Here is an 18,080-nt window from a genome sequence, read left to right on the forward strand (position 1 = left end):
GGACATTATAGATTCATATTATGTTTTATTTTCAGTTTAGCAATAATCCTGTCTAGATATTGAAAAGGTTTTATTTTTATTTTCCTATTATTTCCTTTAATTGTTCTAATTGTTTTTCCACGAGTTTCCCCGTTATTTCTGTTTATGTAATTTAAATTGAAGTCGATATTGCTCGGATACAAGGGTAACATCAAACCCTAATACTGGCTCTGATATCATAATGTAGGTGTAAACTCTGTTAGTATCAACCTGTTATGCAATTGTTTAACTTTGGTGTAGGCTTACTTGAGCTGCATGTCTTTCTGTAGGTTTGACTAAGCTCCAAGAGGGGTAACGGATATATACAATGCTTCCCATACTTCCAGGTCATTATGCATATGTCAAGATCCATGCATGACCTTGGTTAATATAAATTTTCCTAGGATTGACCATTTTTGCTGTATGAGGCAACCTCATACTTGCTATCCACTTATTAGAGCTCATGATTGGATGCCAATGATGAGTACTAGTAAGGTCCAGGAATCCCGACCTGTTTAAGGATTCTGAATACCTACAACCTTAAACAGCCTGCAATCAGAGTACTATTTGTTGAGCCCATAACAATGCTTAATCAAAACCATTATTCCTTCCAAGGACCACTGAGACAGATACATTGGATTATCTCCCCATGCACTATGCTACAGATACAATAGAAGCCATAGAAAGACCTGAAAGTGTTTATTAGTATGATCCACCTGAAATTGCTATTACCCGCATACCTATATTTCATGGGATTTTGTAAATGAGCTCATGGATTAGTCCCATTCATAAAAACATTTCTCGCTACAGGTTTGAGTAAGTCTCAACCGAAAACTAAACAAATTGTACCAGTTGATCTTAAGACTCAGATAATTTTATGGCCTCATAGAATACCTTCTGGAATGGATGGTACCAAGGTACGTTAACCCTGGTGTCACCCTATGGGATAGGGTGAAGAGGGGAATGTTAATATATGGCCTAGCTTTAAGGCTACCACTGGAATAGTGATGGCCAAAGCTATGCAGCCTAGAACAACTGGAAAAAATACTGACTAGGCCAAACAGCAAGCAAGTGAATTAATATTTGAGAATCTGAAAAAAAGCAGGTCTGAACAATGAGTCCTGATACAAACTGGTACAACTTTTAATTTAAATCAGCACCTGTAATGAAAGATCAGATGAATAAAATGGAGCTTATTAGTTTTGGTATACAATGATACAGAGGTAATACAGAGTTCATGAAATGGTATGAAAGGTATGAAAAGTATGAAAAGTATTGCAGCCGGAAGATGTGAAACTGTTATCTCAACGCTTCCCAAAACATGTTGATAATTAGCAGTAGCTGAGAACGGAAGGAGGTGGGCACATCAGATAGCAGATCGCGTGGGAAAGTATGATCTCAGAAAGTGAGAAAGATTAGGAGCAAGGTTTCTCACCATTCACTTCTATGGAGAGGTTTGTGTATAAAAGAGGGGAGATTTTGCCTTAGTTTGGAACTCCTCCCCAACGCTTCTCTCAGACGGCAGGGCGCTGTGCAGATAAACCCAGAATCTGATGTCTGTATTTGTATCAACTTGAAGACCTGTGTTTGGGTAAGAAATAAAATGTATCTATCTATCTAAACCTATCTCTGTCTTTATTTTTATTGATTCTATCTTCTCTTTACCTAACATTTAGCCTACAAGGTAGATCACATACAAGTGACACTCAGTTTTGGACAGAAAGCAGTAGTTATGGGAATTAGTTTTCAATTACGGCTCCTAATGCCACCCCCTTGTGATTGGGTGACAATGGAGGTTAGAGAAACTATACAGAACCTGATATATGAAATAAGTACCTTTAGTCCCCCGTGTGACGGAGTCAGAAAGAGGTCTATAAAAAGAGGTAATTAAAAACATCATCTTAAACTCCTCAGAAGTTTATTCTAAAGATCTGGCATAACACCTGAGAAACAAGAAGCCCACGTCCACAGTAAACAAAATCCTCTACTGGAGGGCAATGCTAAATTATCTGAATCACTAGATCTCAAACTATGACATGGCTGATAGGGCTGCAATACAACTCTCAAATACTGAGGCTCCGTACCCCAAAGGGCTTTAAATATCAAACAGCACAATTTAAAATTAATTTAAATCTTTTTCTGATATTTGGATTTCTTAATAACAGAGTCTCAGTGACACAGGCAAGTGTGGAAAGCAACTGGACACAGCCACAACTTTATTAATGGCACTAAAACTACCAACCTTTCACATTAAACAATTAAGCTGAATCAAACTATGAAATATGTCATTTGTTTTCTTGTTTTAATAGGTGAACGCGTTCATAATGGTTTCCTTTTCTTGACTGTTTTCCATTGTAAATGAAAATTTGAAAACATTAAAAAATGAATAGCATATAATTACTGAGGAATTAAATAGGTATGCCTTAGCCAAGTTAAACATCGCTTCAACTATATTAGAGGCCATTACCATGTTACTAAAGGGGGCCTATGGATTTCTTGCCAGTCAGGACCTGGACTAATTCATAGAGGTATGGAATCTGACAAACTTATAGGCCCTAACACAACTGAAAGTAGCAATACTTGATCACAGACTTTAGTTTTCATCAGTATAGAACACATACCTCTTCTTGATGTTACATCTGAGAATGGAGTAAAATTCACCCAGATGGAACATGGATTGAAAGTGTCTTCCCCTCTTAGGTTTTGATAGCCCCCTACCTCCCCCTCAGCTCAGTATCCAAATGCAGCGGGTGAGAATGGTGAGTTGCTGATGCTAAATTGCCCAAAAATGACAGTGCACAGTTGTAGGAAGTTTTAAATCGTCTAGCTTGCCACACAAGTCCTGTCTCTCAGAATGAATTTTGTGGAAAACAGGTCCCCAATTGGCTGTCAGTCTGAGCTGTTACCCATCTACCCCTCAGCCAGGCTTCATCAGCCTCGTCTAAGCCCTGGGTGAGAAGATCTAGCTGCCATATCAACATTGTTATACAAATCCAGTTTTCCAGGAACTAAGGCTAATCTTTAGCAGCAGAATATAAGTCTAAGGTTAGGGTCAGAAATATGTTGCAAAAGAATTATATGAACAGTTTTGTGCATTTTTCAAGACATTAACATATACCATACAATACAGCCTTTAACTGTCAGACAATGTCTGATATTTTCTTAGTACAATTCAGAAGACATTAACCAGCCAAAAAAAAATCTCTACTTTCTCTAAGCATTAAATGTGGATTTTTTTCCCTAGAAGTGCCAGAAACACAAATTTGACCATGTTAAGCACTTAGGAGACCTTTTACTAAAGCTTAGTGTGTGCTAACGGACATTAGCGTGCGCTAAGTGCCATGTGGCCAATAGGTATAAATTAGGACATACAGCATTTAGCGCATTCTAATGTCTGTTAGCGCATGCTAAGCTTTAGTAAAAGGGTCCCTTAACACGCTATTTATTTGTTACATTTGTATCCCACATTTTCCCACCTATTTGCAGGCTCAATGTGGCTTAAATAGTACCCTAAAGGCATTCGCCAAGTCCGATAGAGAAACAAATACAAGGTGATATTGTGGTCGAATAAAGGTACATGTGTTTCAGGCACAATGGGGATCGAGGAGAGGAAAGGTTATATAGTATTATTATTAGCATTTGTATAGCGCTACCAGACGCACGCAGCGCTGAGCACCTGATACAAAGAGACAGTCCATATAGTGCCCATTACGAGCTTTTGTTTTGCTGTGTTGCAGAGTGTAGGTATTTATTTTGGGTCGGTGAGGTATGCCTTTTTGAACAGGTTGGTTTTTAGTGATTTTCTAAAGTTTAGGTGGTCGTAGGTTGTTTTCACAGCTTTTGGCAATGCATTCCATAGTTGTGTGCTTATATAGCAGAAGCTGGATGCTTAAGTTGCTTTGTATTTAAGTCCTTTGCAGTTTGAGTAGTGGAGGTTTAGGTATGTTCGAGATGATCTGGTTATGTTTCTGACTGGTAGGTTGAATTGACTCCACTATAAACAAGATCTATGAGGCTTGTCATGTATCCTGGGACTTGGCCGTAGATAATTTTGTGGACCAGAGTGCAGATTTTGAAGGTAATACGCTGTTTAATTGGAAGCCAGTGCAGTTTTTCTTGGAGGGGTTTGGCACTTTCGAATCGCGATTTACCAAATATCAGCCTGGCTGCTATGTTTTGAGTAGTCTGGAGATTCTTTATGAGTTGTTCTTTGCATCCCGCATAGATTCTGCTGCAGTAGTCTGCGTGGCTTAGTACCATTGATTGTATTAGGTTGCAAAATATTTCCCTCGGGAAGAAAGGTTGTACGTGTTTAAGTTGATGCACGGTAAACCATGTGTTAAATGCTTTACATGTTAGGGAGGGTGTCATGGGCGTGGAAGGTATTTTGTGGTTACTGTGTGGCAAATATCGTACACTATTCAATGCACAATTAAAGTGGAGATGCTACAGGCTAGATTCTATATATGGTGTCAAGAAAATCAGTGCCGAAAAAAGTGATATTCCATAAGTCACACTTCAAGTTAGGTGCAGCATACAGAATAGTGCTTATGCCTGGGAATCGCACTTAACTTTAGGAGTGGCCAATTGCACCAACTGAAACATGGTGCAAATGTACGCATCTACATTAGGCGTGTATCCATGTTATTCTATAACGTGCGTTAATTTTAGAAAAGCCCCTGTTCTGCCCATTTTCACACCCACTTTACCATATTGTGTGTAAATTCTTGGTGTGGATCCCGCACCTAAATTTACACGCAAAGTTCAATTAACGTTAAATAGTGCCAATAATTACTGGTTAAAAACCAATTACTGGCATTAATTAGCTTTCATTCCATTACATTGCATGCACCCAAATTTGCACAAGCAATTTTTGGCGACGTTTACAGAATTAGGGGGTAAATGCTTCCACATTAACTGGGAGTAAGTACCATGCGTTAAAGGGAATATTAACACATGACCTGCAAAAGAAAATGCTGGCAAAACTCCCAGTAGCTGCCATGTTAAATTTGACGCTACTGTGTGGTAAAGTCCTGTGTTAACTGCAAATTTTACCACAGTTTAGTAAAAGGGCCCCAAAAAACATCATTCTATGACATCAAACACATCAAACATCACCCAAGCAAGAACTTCATCAAGGTGAATTCATTCAGATCTCTGTTTCAGCTCACATTTGGAAGTCTTTAAAAAGTTTAGTGTGATGTAGCATATCCCTGTGTTATCCTTCCTCGTAAACATGTGTCATCCATAAACCTGCTCTGTTTTATTAGAAGATAAAAATAGAGACTGACATCTTCATATAAAATAAAGTATGACTACTTTTCTCTCTGATAGTCAAGTTTCAATAAACACTTCTCAGGATACAGATGGGATCAGGCTCAAACTTCATTCACACTTTGAAGGATACTATTAATCATAAAAAAATAAACAATTTCATTGTGATACCATCTGCTTTTTCTTCATCAGGGACTAATAATCATTCCATGCTTTATTTTTAAACCAGACACTAGTTGAACAAAAACAAAAACAATTTTGCAGATAAGCACTTGAGAAGAATATTGATTTTCTGGCAGGGACAGTTCCTCTCTATGATTTTATTAGATTAATACCAATTCTTATGTACTGCAAAATGCCCAACGAAGAAATCAAAGCAATATATAATAATCAATCAACAGAAAAATATACATTATTAGAAACAATTCAATGCCAACTAATTGAGAGACATTTGAATGCAGTGGAAGCAGTTCATGCAAGTATCTCCATGAATATTCATAGTGGATATACAAAAAACCTGACTGGCTGAAGTGCCTCCAGGACCAGGTTTCGAACCACTGGATTAGGAAAATGCTATGCACTCCGGAATAATGACAAAGACCAAGTCGATTCAGCTTACAAAGTTCTAACCCTCTCAATATGGTAAAATTATGTCTTACCTGATAATTTGTTTTCTTTTGGTCGCAGCAGATGAATCCAGAAACTGGTGGGTTGTATCCGTCTACCAGCAGGTAGAGACAGAGAAAGTGAACTGAAGGTAGTGATATTAGTCGGCCAGCCCCTCCATCAGTTAGTGGATGTTTTATCATAAACCAGAAGGAAAACCTATATCACTGGAAACCTTTCTCACAAACTCAGAACTGTAAACCAGCAGTCTGAAATGCAACAGAAACGACATGGAGGCATATTTTCAAAGCACTTAGCCTTCCAAAGTTCCATAGGTTTCTATGGAACTTTGGAAGGCTAAGTGCTTTGAAAATGAGCCCCAAAGTGATTGAACTTTTCTCTAGTTGATGTCTTCTCTTTTTTTTTTTTTTGAGGGAACACAGTACCTGAAAGACCGACAACCGGATCCTGGATTCATCTGCTGGGACTAGAGGAAAGAAAATGATTAAGACATAATTTTAACCTTCCTTAGCCTCTGAAGCAGATGAATCCAGAAACTGGTGAGATATACCAAAGCAACCCCTAAGTAGGGTGGGTCGTCGCCACTCCTCGAGACAAAACTGCCACGCAAAAAGGACGACACCGTGCACAAGATTACCCCAGCCTCAGAAAACTGAAGAAAAGGATCCCAACAAAACAATGCCTGAATCTCCAAAGCTCATCAGGCCACCACCATCGCCACCAAGAATACCATCTTCAGCGTAAGATCTTTATCCGATGCCCTGCGCAACAGCTCAAAAGGCGCTGTTTGCATCATCCAAAGCACAAAATTCAAACGCCAGGTCGGGCACGGCGGCCGAAGGTGAAATGCTCCCCGCAAAAACTGCACCACATCTGAATGACTGCCAGGGAAGACCCGGATAGACGCCCCCGGTAACAGCGAGCATGGACATCTGAACCCAGAGGGAATTATAGGCAAATCCTTTCTATAGCCCCTTCTGCAGAAAGGCCAAAATCTGCAAAACCAAAGCCATCAAAGGAAATCATGCACTCAGCACACACTACTCCACAAAGGTCTGCCACACCCGAGCATACGCTGTCTTCATGGACTGCTTCCGAGCGATCACTGCGTCCGAATAGCCTTTCTTTGTCAACCTCGACCACTCAAGAGCCAAGTGGGAGGGATCATCAACACTGAACCCTGATGCAGGAGACCGGCGACAATGGAAGTTGAAAGAGAGGCTCCACCAGCAGACAAACTAAACCCGAATACCAAGGGCATCATGGCCAATCCGGAGCCACTAGCACAAGTGTTGCAGAGGATGCATGTGCGCTGTTCACCCACGGCACCACCTCAAGTGTGACCGCTATCGACCTCAAGCTCACGGGCTCGGCAAGAAAACCCAGCTATGCGCCATGTCGAATCAAACTCCCAGATAATCCAACATCTGGTAAGGAATTAGGTGACTCTTGGAGAAGTTGATCACCCAACCCAGGGACTGTAGGACTGCCACCACCTGTTCAGTGGTCAGGTGACTCTCATGCTCCAACGCTGCCCGGATCAACCAGTTGTCAAGACAGGGATGCACCCATATCCCTTCCTTCTGCAGAAACACCGTGACTTTGGAAAGGTGCGGGGGTCTTGACAAGGCCATAAGGCAGTGCTCAAAACTGAAAATGGCACCCCAGCTAGCAAACTGAAGAAACCACTGATGAGGCAGCCAGATTGGGATATGTAAGTAAGCATCCTTGAGGTCCAGAGCCATCAAAAACTCTTTTGGCTCCACCGCCACTATAACTGACCGCAAGGTTTCCATGCAGAAGTGTCAAACCTTTAGGAACTGATTCACCTTCCTGAGGTTGAGAAGAGGCCGGAAGGAGCCCTCTTTTCTGGGCATCATGAAATAGAGTACCACCTGTGCACACCTCGAGAGGGGGGACAGGAATCACCAACCCAATGGCTAATAGGTCTTGCAATGTGGCCTTGATCGCCGCCCTTTTGGTAGCTGAAGTACACCGAGTTTCCAAGACAAAATCTCTGACGGGAGACCCAAATTCTAGCCTGTAACCATCTCTGATAACTGATAACCTCTAGGACCCAATGATCCGAAGTAATGTTGGCCCACTCTCGGTAAAAAAAAGAGTCAGTTGACCTCCTATCTGAATCGTCGAGGAGGGGACTAGTGCCCCATCATTGGGGAGGACAACTTGCCGGACTGCCACCACTGCTGAAACCTGGGATGCTGAAAGGACGATGCCGTCCAACCTGGATGACAGCAGAGAGCCTCCTGAAACTGATGCCTTGAGGTATTAGCCCGAGCTGCTGCCCTGGGCTTGTCCTCTGGGAGTCACTGGGATAGGGAGTCCCCAAATCCTTCACAATCTTTTCCAAATCCTTCACAAACAGCAGTTTACCTCGAAAAGGCAACTTGTTGATCCGCTGCTTAGAAGCCATATCTGCAACCCAATGATGGAGCCACAACAACCTGCGTGAAGTAACTGCTAAGGCCATTTGTTTTGCTGAAGCACAAACAAGATCATAGAGAACATCTGCCAGGTATGCCAAAACCTGACCCCACAGGAGCTGCCTCCTGGTACTGTTCCACAGCCTGCTGTAGCCAGCTAAGGCAAACCCGGGTTGCGTAAGAACTACAAATAGTGGCCTGAAGCGCCAGCACGGACACCTCAAAAGAGCGCTTGAAAGACGCTTCCAAACGTTGATCCTGCATATCTTTCAACGCTACCCCCCCCCCCCCCCCCCCCCAGCTGTCACCAGGGCATCAACTTTAGGTAGAGTAAACTTCTCAGTATGGTCCACACTGACCAGATAGGGACATTGCCTTGGCCACCTTAAGGCCCGCATTAGGGTTTTTCCACTGCACAGAGATCAGCTTTTGGATGGCCTGATGAATGGGAAAGGCCTTAGATGGCTTCCTAGTGGTAGCCATCATAACATTAACTGTTACAGCTGTCTGTGAATTGGGATCAGCAATGTGCAGTGCTTCCAAGGCGCTGGAAATAAGAGAGGGCAACTCTTCCCTGTGAAAAATACGAATAGTGGTGGAATCATCCAGTTCTTCCCAGACAAGCTCACCCTCCTCCATGTCATCCCTCTCAGAGGGCCTCAAAGAGCCCGCTAAACACACTTCAAGCAATGGGGCAAGCGAAGACCCCCTCCCCCCCGACAACAGAGTCCAAGCACCTGCGCTTGTGCGCCTCATCGTCATACCCCGGCAGTAAGCTCTATCCCAGATCATCAGGGACCCCAGAACCTGAAGTGGCTGAGAGGCAAGGAGGACGTGCTTCAGCAAATAGGCCTGATGCAGAAGTAGCACAAAATCAGGCGAAAAAAAATATCACCAGAAGATACCATCCCTGAAGACATTGCAGAGACTGCCCCAGAAGCAGCGAGGGGCCTCCAGCAGCAGTGCTGGCCACCCCCACCGCCGAATCCAAAGTTGAACGAGCCAAATCGAGAGATATGACCTGCAGTGGTGCAGAAACTGCGACTGCGGTAATATTAAACATAGCGCACATGTCGGACTTCCCCACACAGGAAACAGCTACACCAGAGGAGAGACCAGCATCATTCCTCAGTAATGCCTCCATGCATCCAGCACTGCACTTCCTTGCCACATTCTGATGTTTCCTTCAGCAGGAAAATCTTTTAACAGTTTGCGCTGCCATTTTCCCAAGAACAAACCACCCGACAGGGAACAAAGGAAAAAACAACCAATTTGCACTCACCATGCTGTGCAACTCATCAGTGGAGTCTCCCAGCAGCAAGCTTCTCAAAGCCAGTACTCACTCAGGCACCGGGGCTTCCGTACTGCACTTTCCCGTAGGCTTGATTTAATTAGTTGTGCAGGCTGACACAGTGCAGCCACAAACAAGCTGGAGAATCACTGGGTGAAAGGGGAGATCAGGGTGAGGCAGTGACCTGACAAAACAAGTATGCCTCTAAAGCTGGCTTCCACGGCCAAACACCCCAAGACTCAATCGGCTATCAAGCCCAGGAGTACCCCTAAATCACTGAATCCAGGAGCTGGATCCGTCCACCACTTGCTGGAGATAGAGATATACTAACTGATGGAGGGGCTGGCCATCTAATATCACCGCCTTCAGTTCAGTTTCTTTATCTCCATCTGCTGGTAGATGATACAACCCACCAGTTTCTGGATTCATCTGCTGCAGAGGTTAAGAAAATACTGATAAACTAAGATCACAAGTAATTAATGATAATAACGAGGAAAGATTTATTACAAGAATAAAACGTAAAGAAGAATGAAAATGGAAACAACTAGGATTTAAAAGCTACATACAAATGTTCAGACTATAACCAAAGTCTTGGTATTGGTGGCAGGAGGCAGACTGCAAACCTCTGCATTACAGAAGCAGTGCCAGAAGGAAGGGAGCAGCTTGGGCACTGCATTTCTTTGACTAGCAGGGCTTTGGCATCCCCACCAGTCATTGAAGGCTGCAGGTTTGGAGTGGGCCTGAGCCCAAAGAGTGTGGGGAGGGGGGGGGGGGGGCGGTCCAAACCCAATCTGAGAGTGGGGGGGGGGGGGGGGCAGGACTGATACAGCACATAATGAATTACTAGGAGAACTGGATCATGTCTCCTGATGGATCTAAAAAAACTTTGTCTGGGATTGAGTTTGATTTACATATTTTACTAAGGCAATATATACACCTATGTGCCTTTATAACACACTGTACTACACAAGCGCTCCTCCACAAAGACACACCTGCTCCAAAGCAGAAGTAACTTAAAATAGAATCAGCATATATGAGAGCATTCTACATACAAATCCTGCTCCATGCATTCTCTGTCCTGGGACTATCTATATAGCTATATGTTGCTGCTAGAAAGCCTATGCTATATTTTCCAAGCACCTACTTTTTTGAGTGAATATGCTGGAGCAGTTTTATAAGCCCACAGTTAAGTGTGTAAAACAGTGTTTTCCAAGTCAGTTCCCGAGCACCTCCTTGCCAGTCAGGTTTTCAGAATATCCACAATGAATATACATGAGATTTATTTGTATACACTACCTCCATTGTATGCAAATCTCTTTCATACATATTCATTGTGGATTTCTTGAAAACCTGACTGGCAAGGGGCTACTCTAGGACTGACTTGGGAAATCCTGATGTACAACACTGCTCTATATGTTCCAGTTGCTTATCAACTTACCCTCTTATAGGACACTTTTAGCATTTACTTGGTAAATAGCAATTTACCTAGAAAAAAAATGGCTTGGCTGAGCTACACATGGTCTTTCACAGCACATATATCTTTAGCAGGCTTTAAAAGAGGCATTTTCAGGGGTATTCAGGTCAGGGCACAAAAAGAGCACACATACCTTCATTTTTCAAATGTACATGTATTATTTTGACCCCTCCCTGATGCCTACTTATAAGCTGTGGCTGCTAATTTTCAAAGCTAAATAATATGCATAGTTTCCTCTGAAAAGTTGCTGCAATATTCTTAGGATAAACATGCACATGCAACCATTTTGTGGACTATTCAAAGTTGCTCTTTTCTCAGCTGTCTGAGCTATGGTTATATATTAAAAGATTTGTTTCTCCGCGTAGGGTTTGATAATAATCGCCACAGGAATACTTCAACTTATTCAGTTTTATAATGCTGGAAGGAGTTAATTAGCAAAAACTAAAAATAGTACACACTTATTATCAAGAATAAAATGGTGGACTATGTGGCCCTTTTACTAAACTGCATTAAACACATAGGGCTAGATTTTATATATGGTGCCCCCAAAAACCTGGCACTAAAATAAGTGCTATTCTATAAGCCGCACTGAAAGTTAGACGCAGTTTATAGAAAAGCGCTTACGCCTGGGAATCGCACCTAACTTTAGGTGCAGTCATTTGCCCCAACTGAAACGTGGCGCAAATGTATTATATGACAAAGCTTGATAATTTTAGGAATGCCCCCATTCCACCCATTTACAAATGTAAATGCCAATTAAATCTAATCAGTGCCAATAATTGCTTGCTAAATAGCCAATTATTGGCACTAATTAGCTTGTTATTCAATTAACTTGCATGCAGAGTTTTTGGCTACTTTTATGGAATTAAGGGGTTAAAGTGTGGTTTAGCGAACAACTGCATTAAGGGACTTTGCGGTAGTTTTGAAGTTACTCTGCACTAACCCAAGTACTTTTTGTGTTGGGGCAGAGAATGGGTATTGAAGGCGATCTGCACTTAACACGCTGCAAATAATGCATAATCATTTGCACTTTTGCAGTTAGTGTGAGACCACTTACCACCCCCTAAATAGGAGGTGCTGTTAAATGTTATGTTTGCGGCTACCTCACAGTAAAGTCCCACATTACGCCATGGTAACTGCAAATTTTATCGCAGCTTAGTAAAAGGGCCCCCATGAGCTTTATCTAAATTATATTTGCTAGTATTGCTTCTTTTAACACCAACTGTCATATACAGTAAATGAACATATGAAATGTTTCACTTTGCTCTCAAACTTCTTACATTCAATCTTAAACTACTAGTTTTTGAAGAAGTAAACTGAACTATCTTCCCAGAAACTATTTTCATAGTAACATAGTAGATGATGGCAGAAAAAGACCTGCACGGTCCATCCAGTCTGCCCAACAAGATAACTCATATGTGCTACTTTTTGTGTATACCCTACTTTGATTTGTACCTATGCTCTTCAGGGCACAGACCGTATAAGTCTGCCCAGCACTATCCCCGCCTCCCAACCACCAGCCCCGCCTCCCAACCACTGGCTCTGGCACAGACCGTATAAGTTTGCCCAGCTCTATCCTCGCCTCCCAACCACCAGCCCCGCCTCCCAACAACCGGCTCTTGCACAGACCGTACAAGTCTGCCCAGCACTATCCCCGCCTCCCAACCACCAGTCCCGCTTCCCACCACCGGCTCTGGCACAGACCGTATAAGTCATTCCCACCACTATCCCCGCCTCCCTACCACCAGCCCCGCCTCCCGATCATTTCTTTAGCTATACTAACAGGTTTGCATTACATCCATGGGAAAGATTAAAAAAAAAAAAAACTCACCTGGAAAGAGCAGATCCCAGAACAAATGCAGAGAGTTCCTTCAACACAGCTTCTGTTCCATTTAACTCATTGATCATAAGTTGAAGACCACCAAGAGAAAACATGTTCTCAGCATTGTCCACCTGGAAACAAATTTCATGCTGGTAACTGATCTACTTAAATGATTTTTTTTACATGTACTTTCGAATATTTTTCACCAAAAAAGCACATCAGTCATTGTATTAAAGAAAGAATCAGCTGAAATCATCCATTTGTATCTTATCTCACAAAGGAATTTTGATAACAAGAACTGATGGTTGAAAAAGGTAATCTAATCACAATTCATCTTGTAAAGACATAGAAAACAATGCCTCCCATTTTATGGCAAAAGAAGTTTTCCAATTTAATATGAATTCATGTTTTTGTAAGCTGTCTCCATCAGTAAATGTACAATAACAAGGTTAATATGAAGCCATAAGAGATCCTGAATACAAAGAATGAATAGATAAAGTGCTCAGTTCTGCACTAGGAGTGCAAACACAATTAAATGACCATATACTAATTGACAATTTGGATGGGAGTTTGTATGGTCTACTTTCTTAATCAACCTTGCTTTTTTTGGATTATTTATGTCACTCTTCTATTACTTTCTAGAAGCCGAAATATGAAATTGAGTCAAGAAGACATGATAGAGTCAAGGAGAAGTAACTGAATATCCTCTTCCCTACAAACATCCTGCTAAAAGTTTTGTTAGACTGTAGTCATTGAAACAACTTCTTTAAACAGACATCTGTGGTGCATGTCCTACCATGCAAAGGTACTGGTTTATTTTACTTTTAGTGTTGTAGTACTAATAACATTACTAGCAGAGGATATGGCATCAGTGATATGGAATGAAAATGCATTCTGGAGACCCTAGGAGCTTTCACAGAATAGTATATGTATTAAAGAAGGGGGAGGAGTGCTGGTGGGTTTGTCACATTCTCTTAAGAAATAAATGTAGCGTTCACTGTCATTGAAAATGTCTCTGTATCAGCCTTTGTCGGGTTGCACCCCCAGCTGGTATGGTGCCTGGTCTGCTCTGCGGGCAGGGGAGGGGGGTGTCCTGTTCTTGGTCCGGTTCTGCCTGCTGCTGCTGTCTAGGCTCTGGCAGGGGCTATCTTGTTTGCTGGACTAAGTTGTGTAACATGCAGTAAATATTTTGGCAACCTTCTCTGGGGTGTAGAGGAGCTCCCCCTCCCCCCCCCCCCGAATGGTTGAGGCATCAACAGTGACTTTTTACATGACCAAAAATCCTTTCTATGATGGAATGGGTTGGTCTTATGAGCTTTATTGTAGTGCTCCTCTGCCTCATTTTGGGCAGGTTCGCCGGGGGTGGCCTCTATCACCTGTAGTGGGGTGGGGGGGGGGATCATAGGAGGTCAGTGTCTCCTGGTATTTTCACCTTGGAGTGGGAGAATAGGTCTGGGGCAGGGGACCATCTTGGGGAAGCTGGTGTGGTCACCTTTGGATGGTAGGGGAGAGGGGCACAAGGTGAGGAAATCCACTGCTGTTTACCTAGGAGCCTGTGATCTACCCTCAGTGAACTCCTGTGTGCTGTAGTATGTATGCATTGTGACAGGACCCTAGGCACCGAGCACACATGTCCACTTCCCCCAATGGGCATTACATACTACCTGCATGTTCACATAGTGTATCTGGGGGGGGGGGGGGGGGATTCTGAGGGCCACATGTGTGCAGTCAATAACCCTTATGACCAATGGAAAGTGACCTAGGACATGTCGTTCTGGTGGGCCTGCACAGTGCTGGGAAAGATGTACTATGAAGTGTGGATGAGGAAGGCATCAAGGATGGTGGGTTGTGGGAGGCCTGCCAGCACTGACTAAAAAGGTACCAGTAGCAAGAAAGGTGGAACTGGATTACTCCTGCGTATCCTGGCCTGGAGCTGGGGCCCTAGCTGCTGACACTGTAGCAAATGCCAGGAGCCTGAGGCATAAGATGGGAGAGCTGGAGTACATTGCACACAATGAAAAACTGGATATTATAGGCACCTCTGAGACCTGGTGGAAGGAAGATAACCAATGGGACACAGTCATACCGGGCTACAAATTATATCGTAGCGATAGGGTGGATAGGATAGGAGGAGGGGTAGTGCTGTATGTAAATGAGAAACCTTGACTCAGATAGGCTGCAAATATTGCAGGAGACAAAACCCCGATTGGAATCCTTGTGGATTAAAATTCCACATGAAAAGGGAAAAAGGATGGTGATAGGAGTGTACTACCGTCCGCCTGGCCAAGACGAGAAGACGGACGCAGCAATGTCAAGGGAAATTAGGAAAGTGAATAAAAAGGGCAATGTAATATTAATGGGTGACTTCAATTATCCGGATATAGACTGGGTGAATGAAACATCGGTACATGCAAGGGAGGTGAAATTTCTTGATGAAATCAAGGAAGGCTTCATGGAACAGCTGGTTCATGAGCCGACAAGAGAAGGGAAAATACTAGACTTAATCATTAGTGGAGCTCATGATCTGGTTCGGGGGGGGGGGGGGGGGGGGCGTTTGATAACAGTGATCATAATATGATCGATTTTGATATTGGCTACCAAGTAAGTGAACTCAGGAAATCAAATACACTAGCGTTTAACTTTAGAAAAAGAAACTACGATAAAATGAGGAGAACGGTGAAAAAAAGACTGAAGGGAGCGGCTGAAAGGGTAACAAACTTGAATCAGGTGTGGATGCTGTTCAAAAACACCATCCTAGAAGTACAGGACAAATATATTCCGCGTATTAGAAAAAGAGGAAAAAAGACCAAACGTCAGCCGGCATGGCTAAACGGTAAGGTAAAGGAAGCTATTAGAGCCAAAAAACAATCCTTCAAAAAATGGAGAAGGGAACAGACTGAAGACAATAAGCTAAAGCATAAGGAATGTCAAGCCAAATGCAAAAAGGAGATAAGGAGGGCTAAGAAGGATTTTGAAAAAAAGTTAGCATTAGAAGCGAAAACAAAGCAAAAAATTTTTTAGGTATATTAAAAGCAGAAAGCCGGCTAAAGAATTGGTAGGGCTGCTGGATCACGGTGGTGTTAAAGGGGCAATCAGGGAAGACAAAGCTGTAGCGGAGAAATTAAATGAATTCTTTGCTTCGGTCTTCCCAGAGGAGGATTTGGGAGGGATACCGGTGCCAAAAAAGGTATTTGAAGCTGACAAGTCAGAAAGACTAAATGATTTCTCTGTAAACTTGGAGGATGTAATGGGGCAGTTCTGCAAACTAAAAAGTAGTAAATCACCGGGACTGGATGGTATTCATCCCAGAGTATTAATAGAGCTGAAAAATGAACTTGTGGAGCTACTGGTAGTAATATGCAATTTATCCCTAAAATCAGGTGTGGTACCGGAAGATTGGAGGATGGCCAATGTAACGCCGATTTTTTAAAGGGGTTCCAGAGGAGATCCGGGAAATTATAGACTGGTGAGTCTGACGTCGGTGCCAGGAAAAACTGTGGAGGCTATTATTAAGAATAAAATTACAGAGCACATACAAAAGCATGGGCTACTGAGACAAAGTCAGCACGGATTTAGTGAAGGTAAGTCTTGCCTCACAAATCTACTGCATTTTTTTGAGGGTGTGAACAAACATGTGGACAAAGGGGAGCCGGTCGATATTGTATATCTAGATTTTCAGAAGGCGTTTGACAAAGTGGTTCATGAAAGACTGCAAAGGAAACTGGAAAGTCATGGGATCAGAGGCAGTGTATTATTATGGATTAAGAGCTGGTTAAACGATAGGAAGCAGATAGCAGGGTTGAATGGTCATTATTCTCGATGGAGAAGGGTAGTTAGTGGGGTCCCTCAGGGGTCTGTGCTGGGACCGCTGCTTTTTAACATATTTATAAATGACCTTGAGATGGGAGTAACTAGTAAGGTAATTAAATTCGCAGATGACACAAAGTTATCCAGGGTCATCTCGTCGCAGGACGAGTGTGAAAGATTACAAGAGGACCTCGTGAGACTGGGGATTGGGCGTCCAAATGGCAGATGAAGTTCAACGTTGACAAGTGCAAAGTGATGCACTTGGGAAGGAGGAACCCGAATTACGGCTATGTCATGCAAGATTCTGCTTTAGGAGTTAGGGACCGAGAAAGGGATCTGGGAGTCATCGAGGATAGGACGTTGAAATCTTCTGCTCAATGTGCTGCTGCGGCTAAGATGGCGAACAGAATGTTGAGTATTATTAGAAAAGGGATGGAAAACAAAAATGAGGATGTTATAATGCCGTTATATCGCTCCATGGTGCGACCGCACCTGGAGTATTGTGTTCAGTTCTGGTCGCCTCATCTCAAAAAAGATATAAAGGAATTGGAGAAGGTGCAGAGAAGGGCGACGAAAATGATAAAAGGAATGGGACGACTACCTTATGAGGAGAGGTTAAGAAGGCTAGGACTCTTTAGCCTGGAGAAAAGGCGGCTGAGGGGTGATATGATAGAGGTCTACAAAATAATGAGTGGGGTAGAGCAGACAGATATGAAGCGTTTGTTTATGCTTTCTAACAATAATAGAACCAGGGGACACAAGATGAAATTAGAATGTGGTAGGTTTAAAACAAATTGGAGAAAGTTTTTCTTTACTCAGCGCGTGGTTAGACTCTGGAACTCATTGCCGGAGAAGGTAGCGATGGCAGCTGGCCTTGCTGAGTTTAAAGGGGGTCTGGACAGATTCCTGAAGGAAAAGTCCATTGATCGTTATTAAATTTTGGGGGTTTGCTAGGTTCTTGGAGCCTGGATTGGCCGCTGTCGGAGATGGAGTAATGGGCTTGATGGACCTTTGGTCTTTTCCCAGCGTGGCAATGCTTATGTACTTATGTACCTTGTAAGCCATTTGTGGTCACTGAGGTTCCCTCCCTTTCAGACTCTCAGCCACATCCAGCAAAGCCTCAAGCACAACAGCATTCAGCAGCTCCATGCTTCTTGTGCAGGTGTCCCACCACCACAGGTGCAACCTACTAACTCCACTTACACCACTGTGCACACCTCCACCTATTTTAGACCTCAGTACAACCAAGTGAGAAACTGAACCACCACCAGCAACAGCACACACCACACTGACAAACTGTGACTGGACAAACACAGAGGCACA

At 42.9% G+C, this 18,080-nt stretch overlaps 1 protein-coding gene across 1 annotated transcript in view; it reads right to left on the reverse strand.

Annotated features, from left to right (window-relative positions):
* SIL1 (SIL1 nucleotide exchange factor) overlaps positions 1-18,080 on the reverse strand; it is a 696,897-nt gene that overhangs the window by 402,524 nt on the left and 276,293 nt on the right. Inside the window, exon 7 of the mRNA XM_030212991.1 lies at positions 12,960-13,081. Coding sequence (XP_030068851.1) covers positions 12,960-13,081 — 122 coding nt within the window. The remainder of the gene's footprint in view (positions 1-12,959; positions 13,082-18,080) is intronic.

Source organism: Microcaecilia unicolor, chromosome 8, assembly GCF_901765095.1.
Source record: "Microcaecilia unicolor chromosome 8, aMicUni1.1, whole genome shotgun sequence".
Classification (NCBI taxonomy): domain Eukaryota; kingdom Metazoa; phylum Chordata; class Amphibia; order Gymnophiona; family Siphonopidae; genus Microcaecilia; species Microcaecilia unicolor.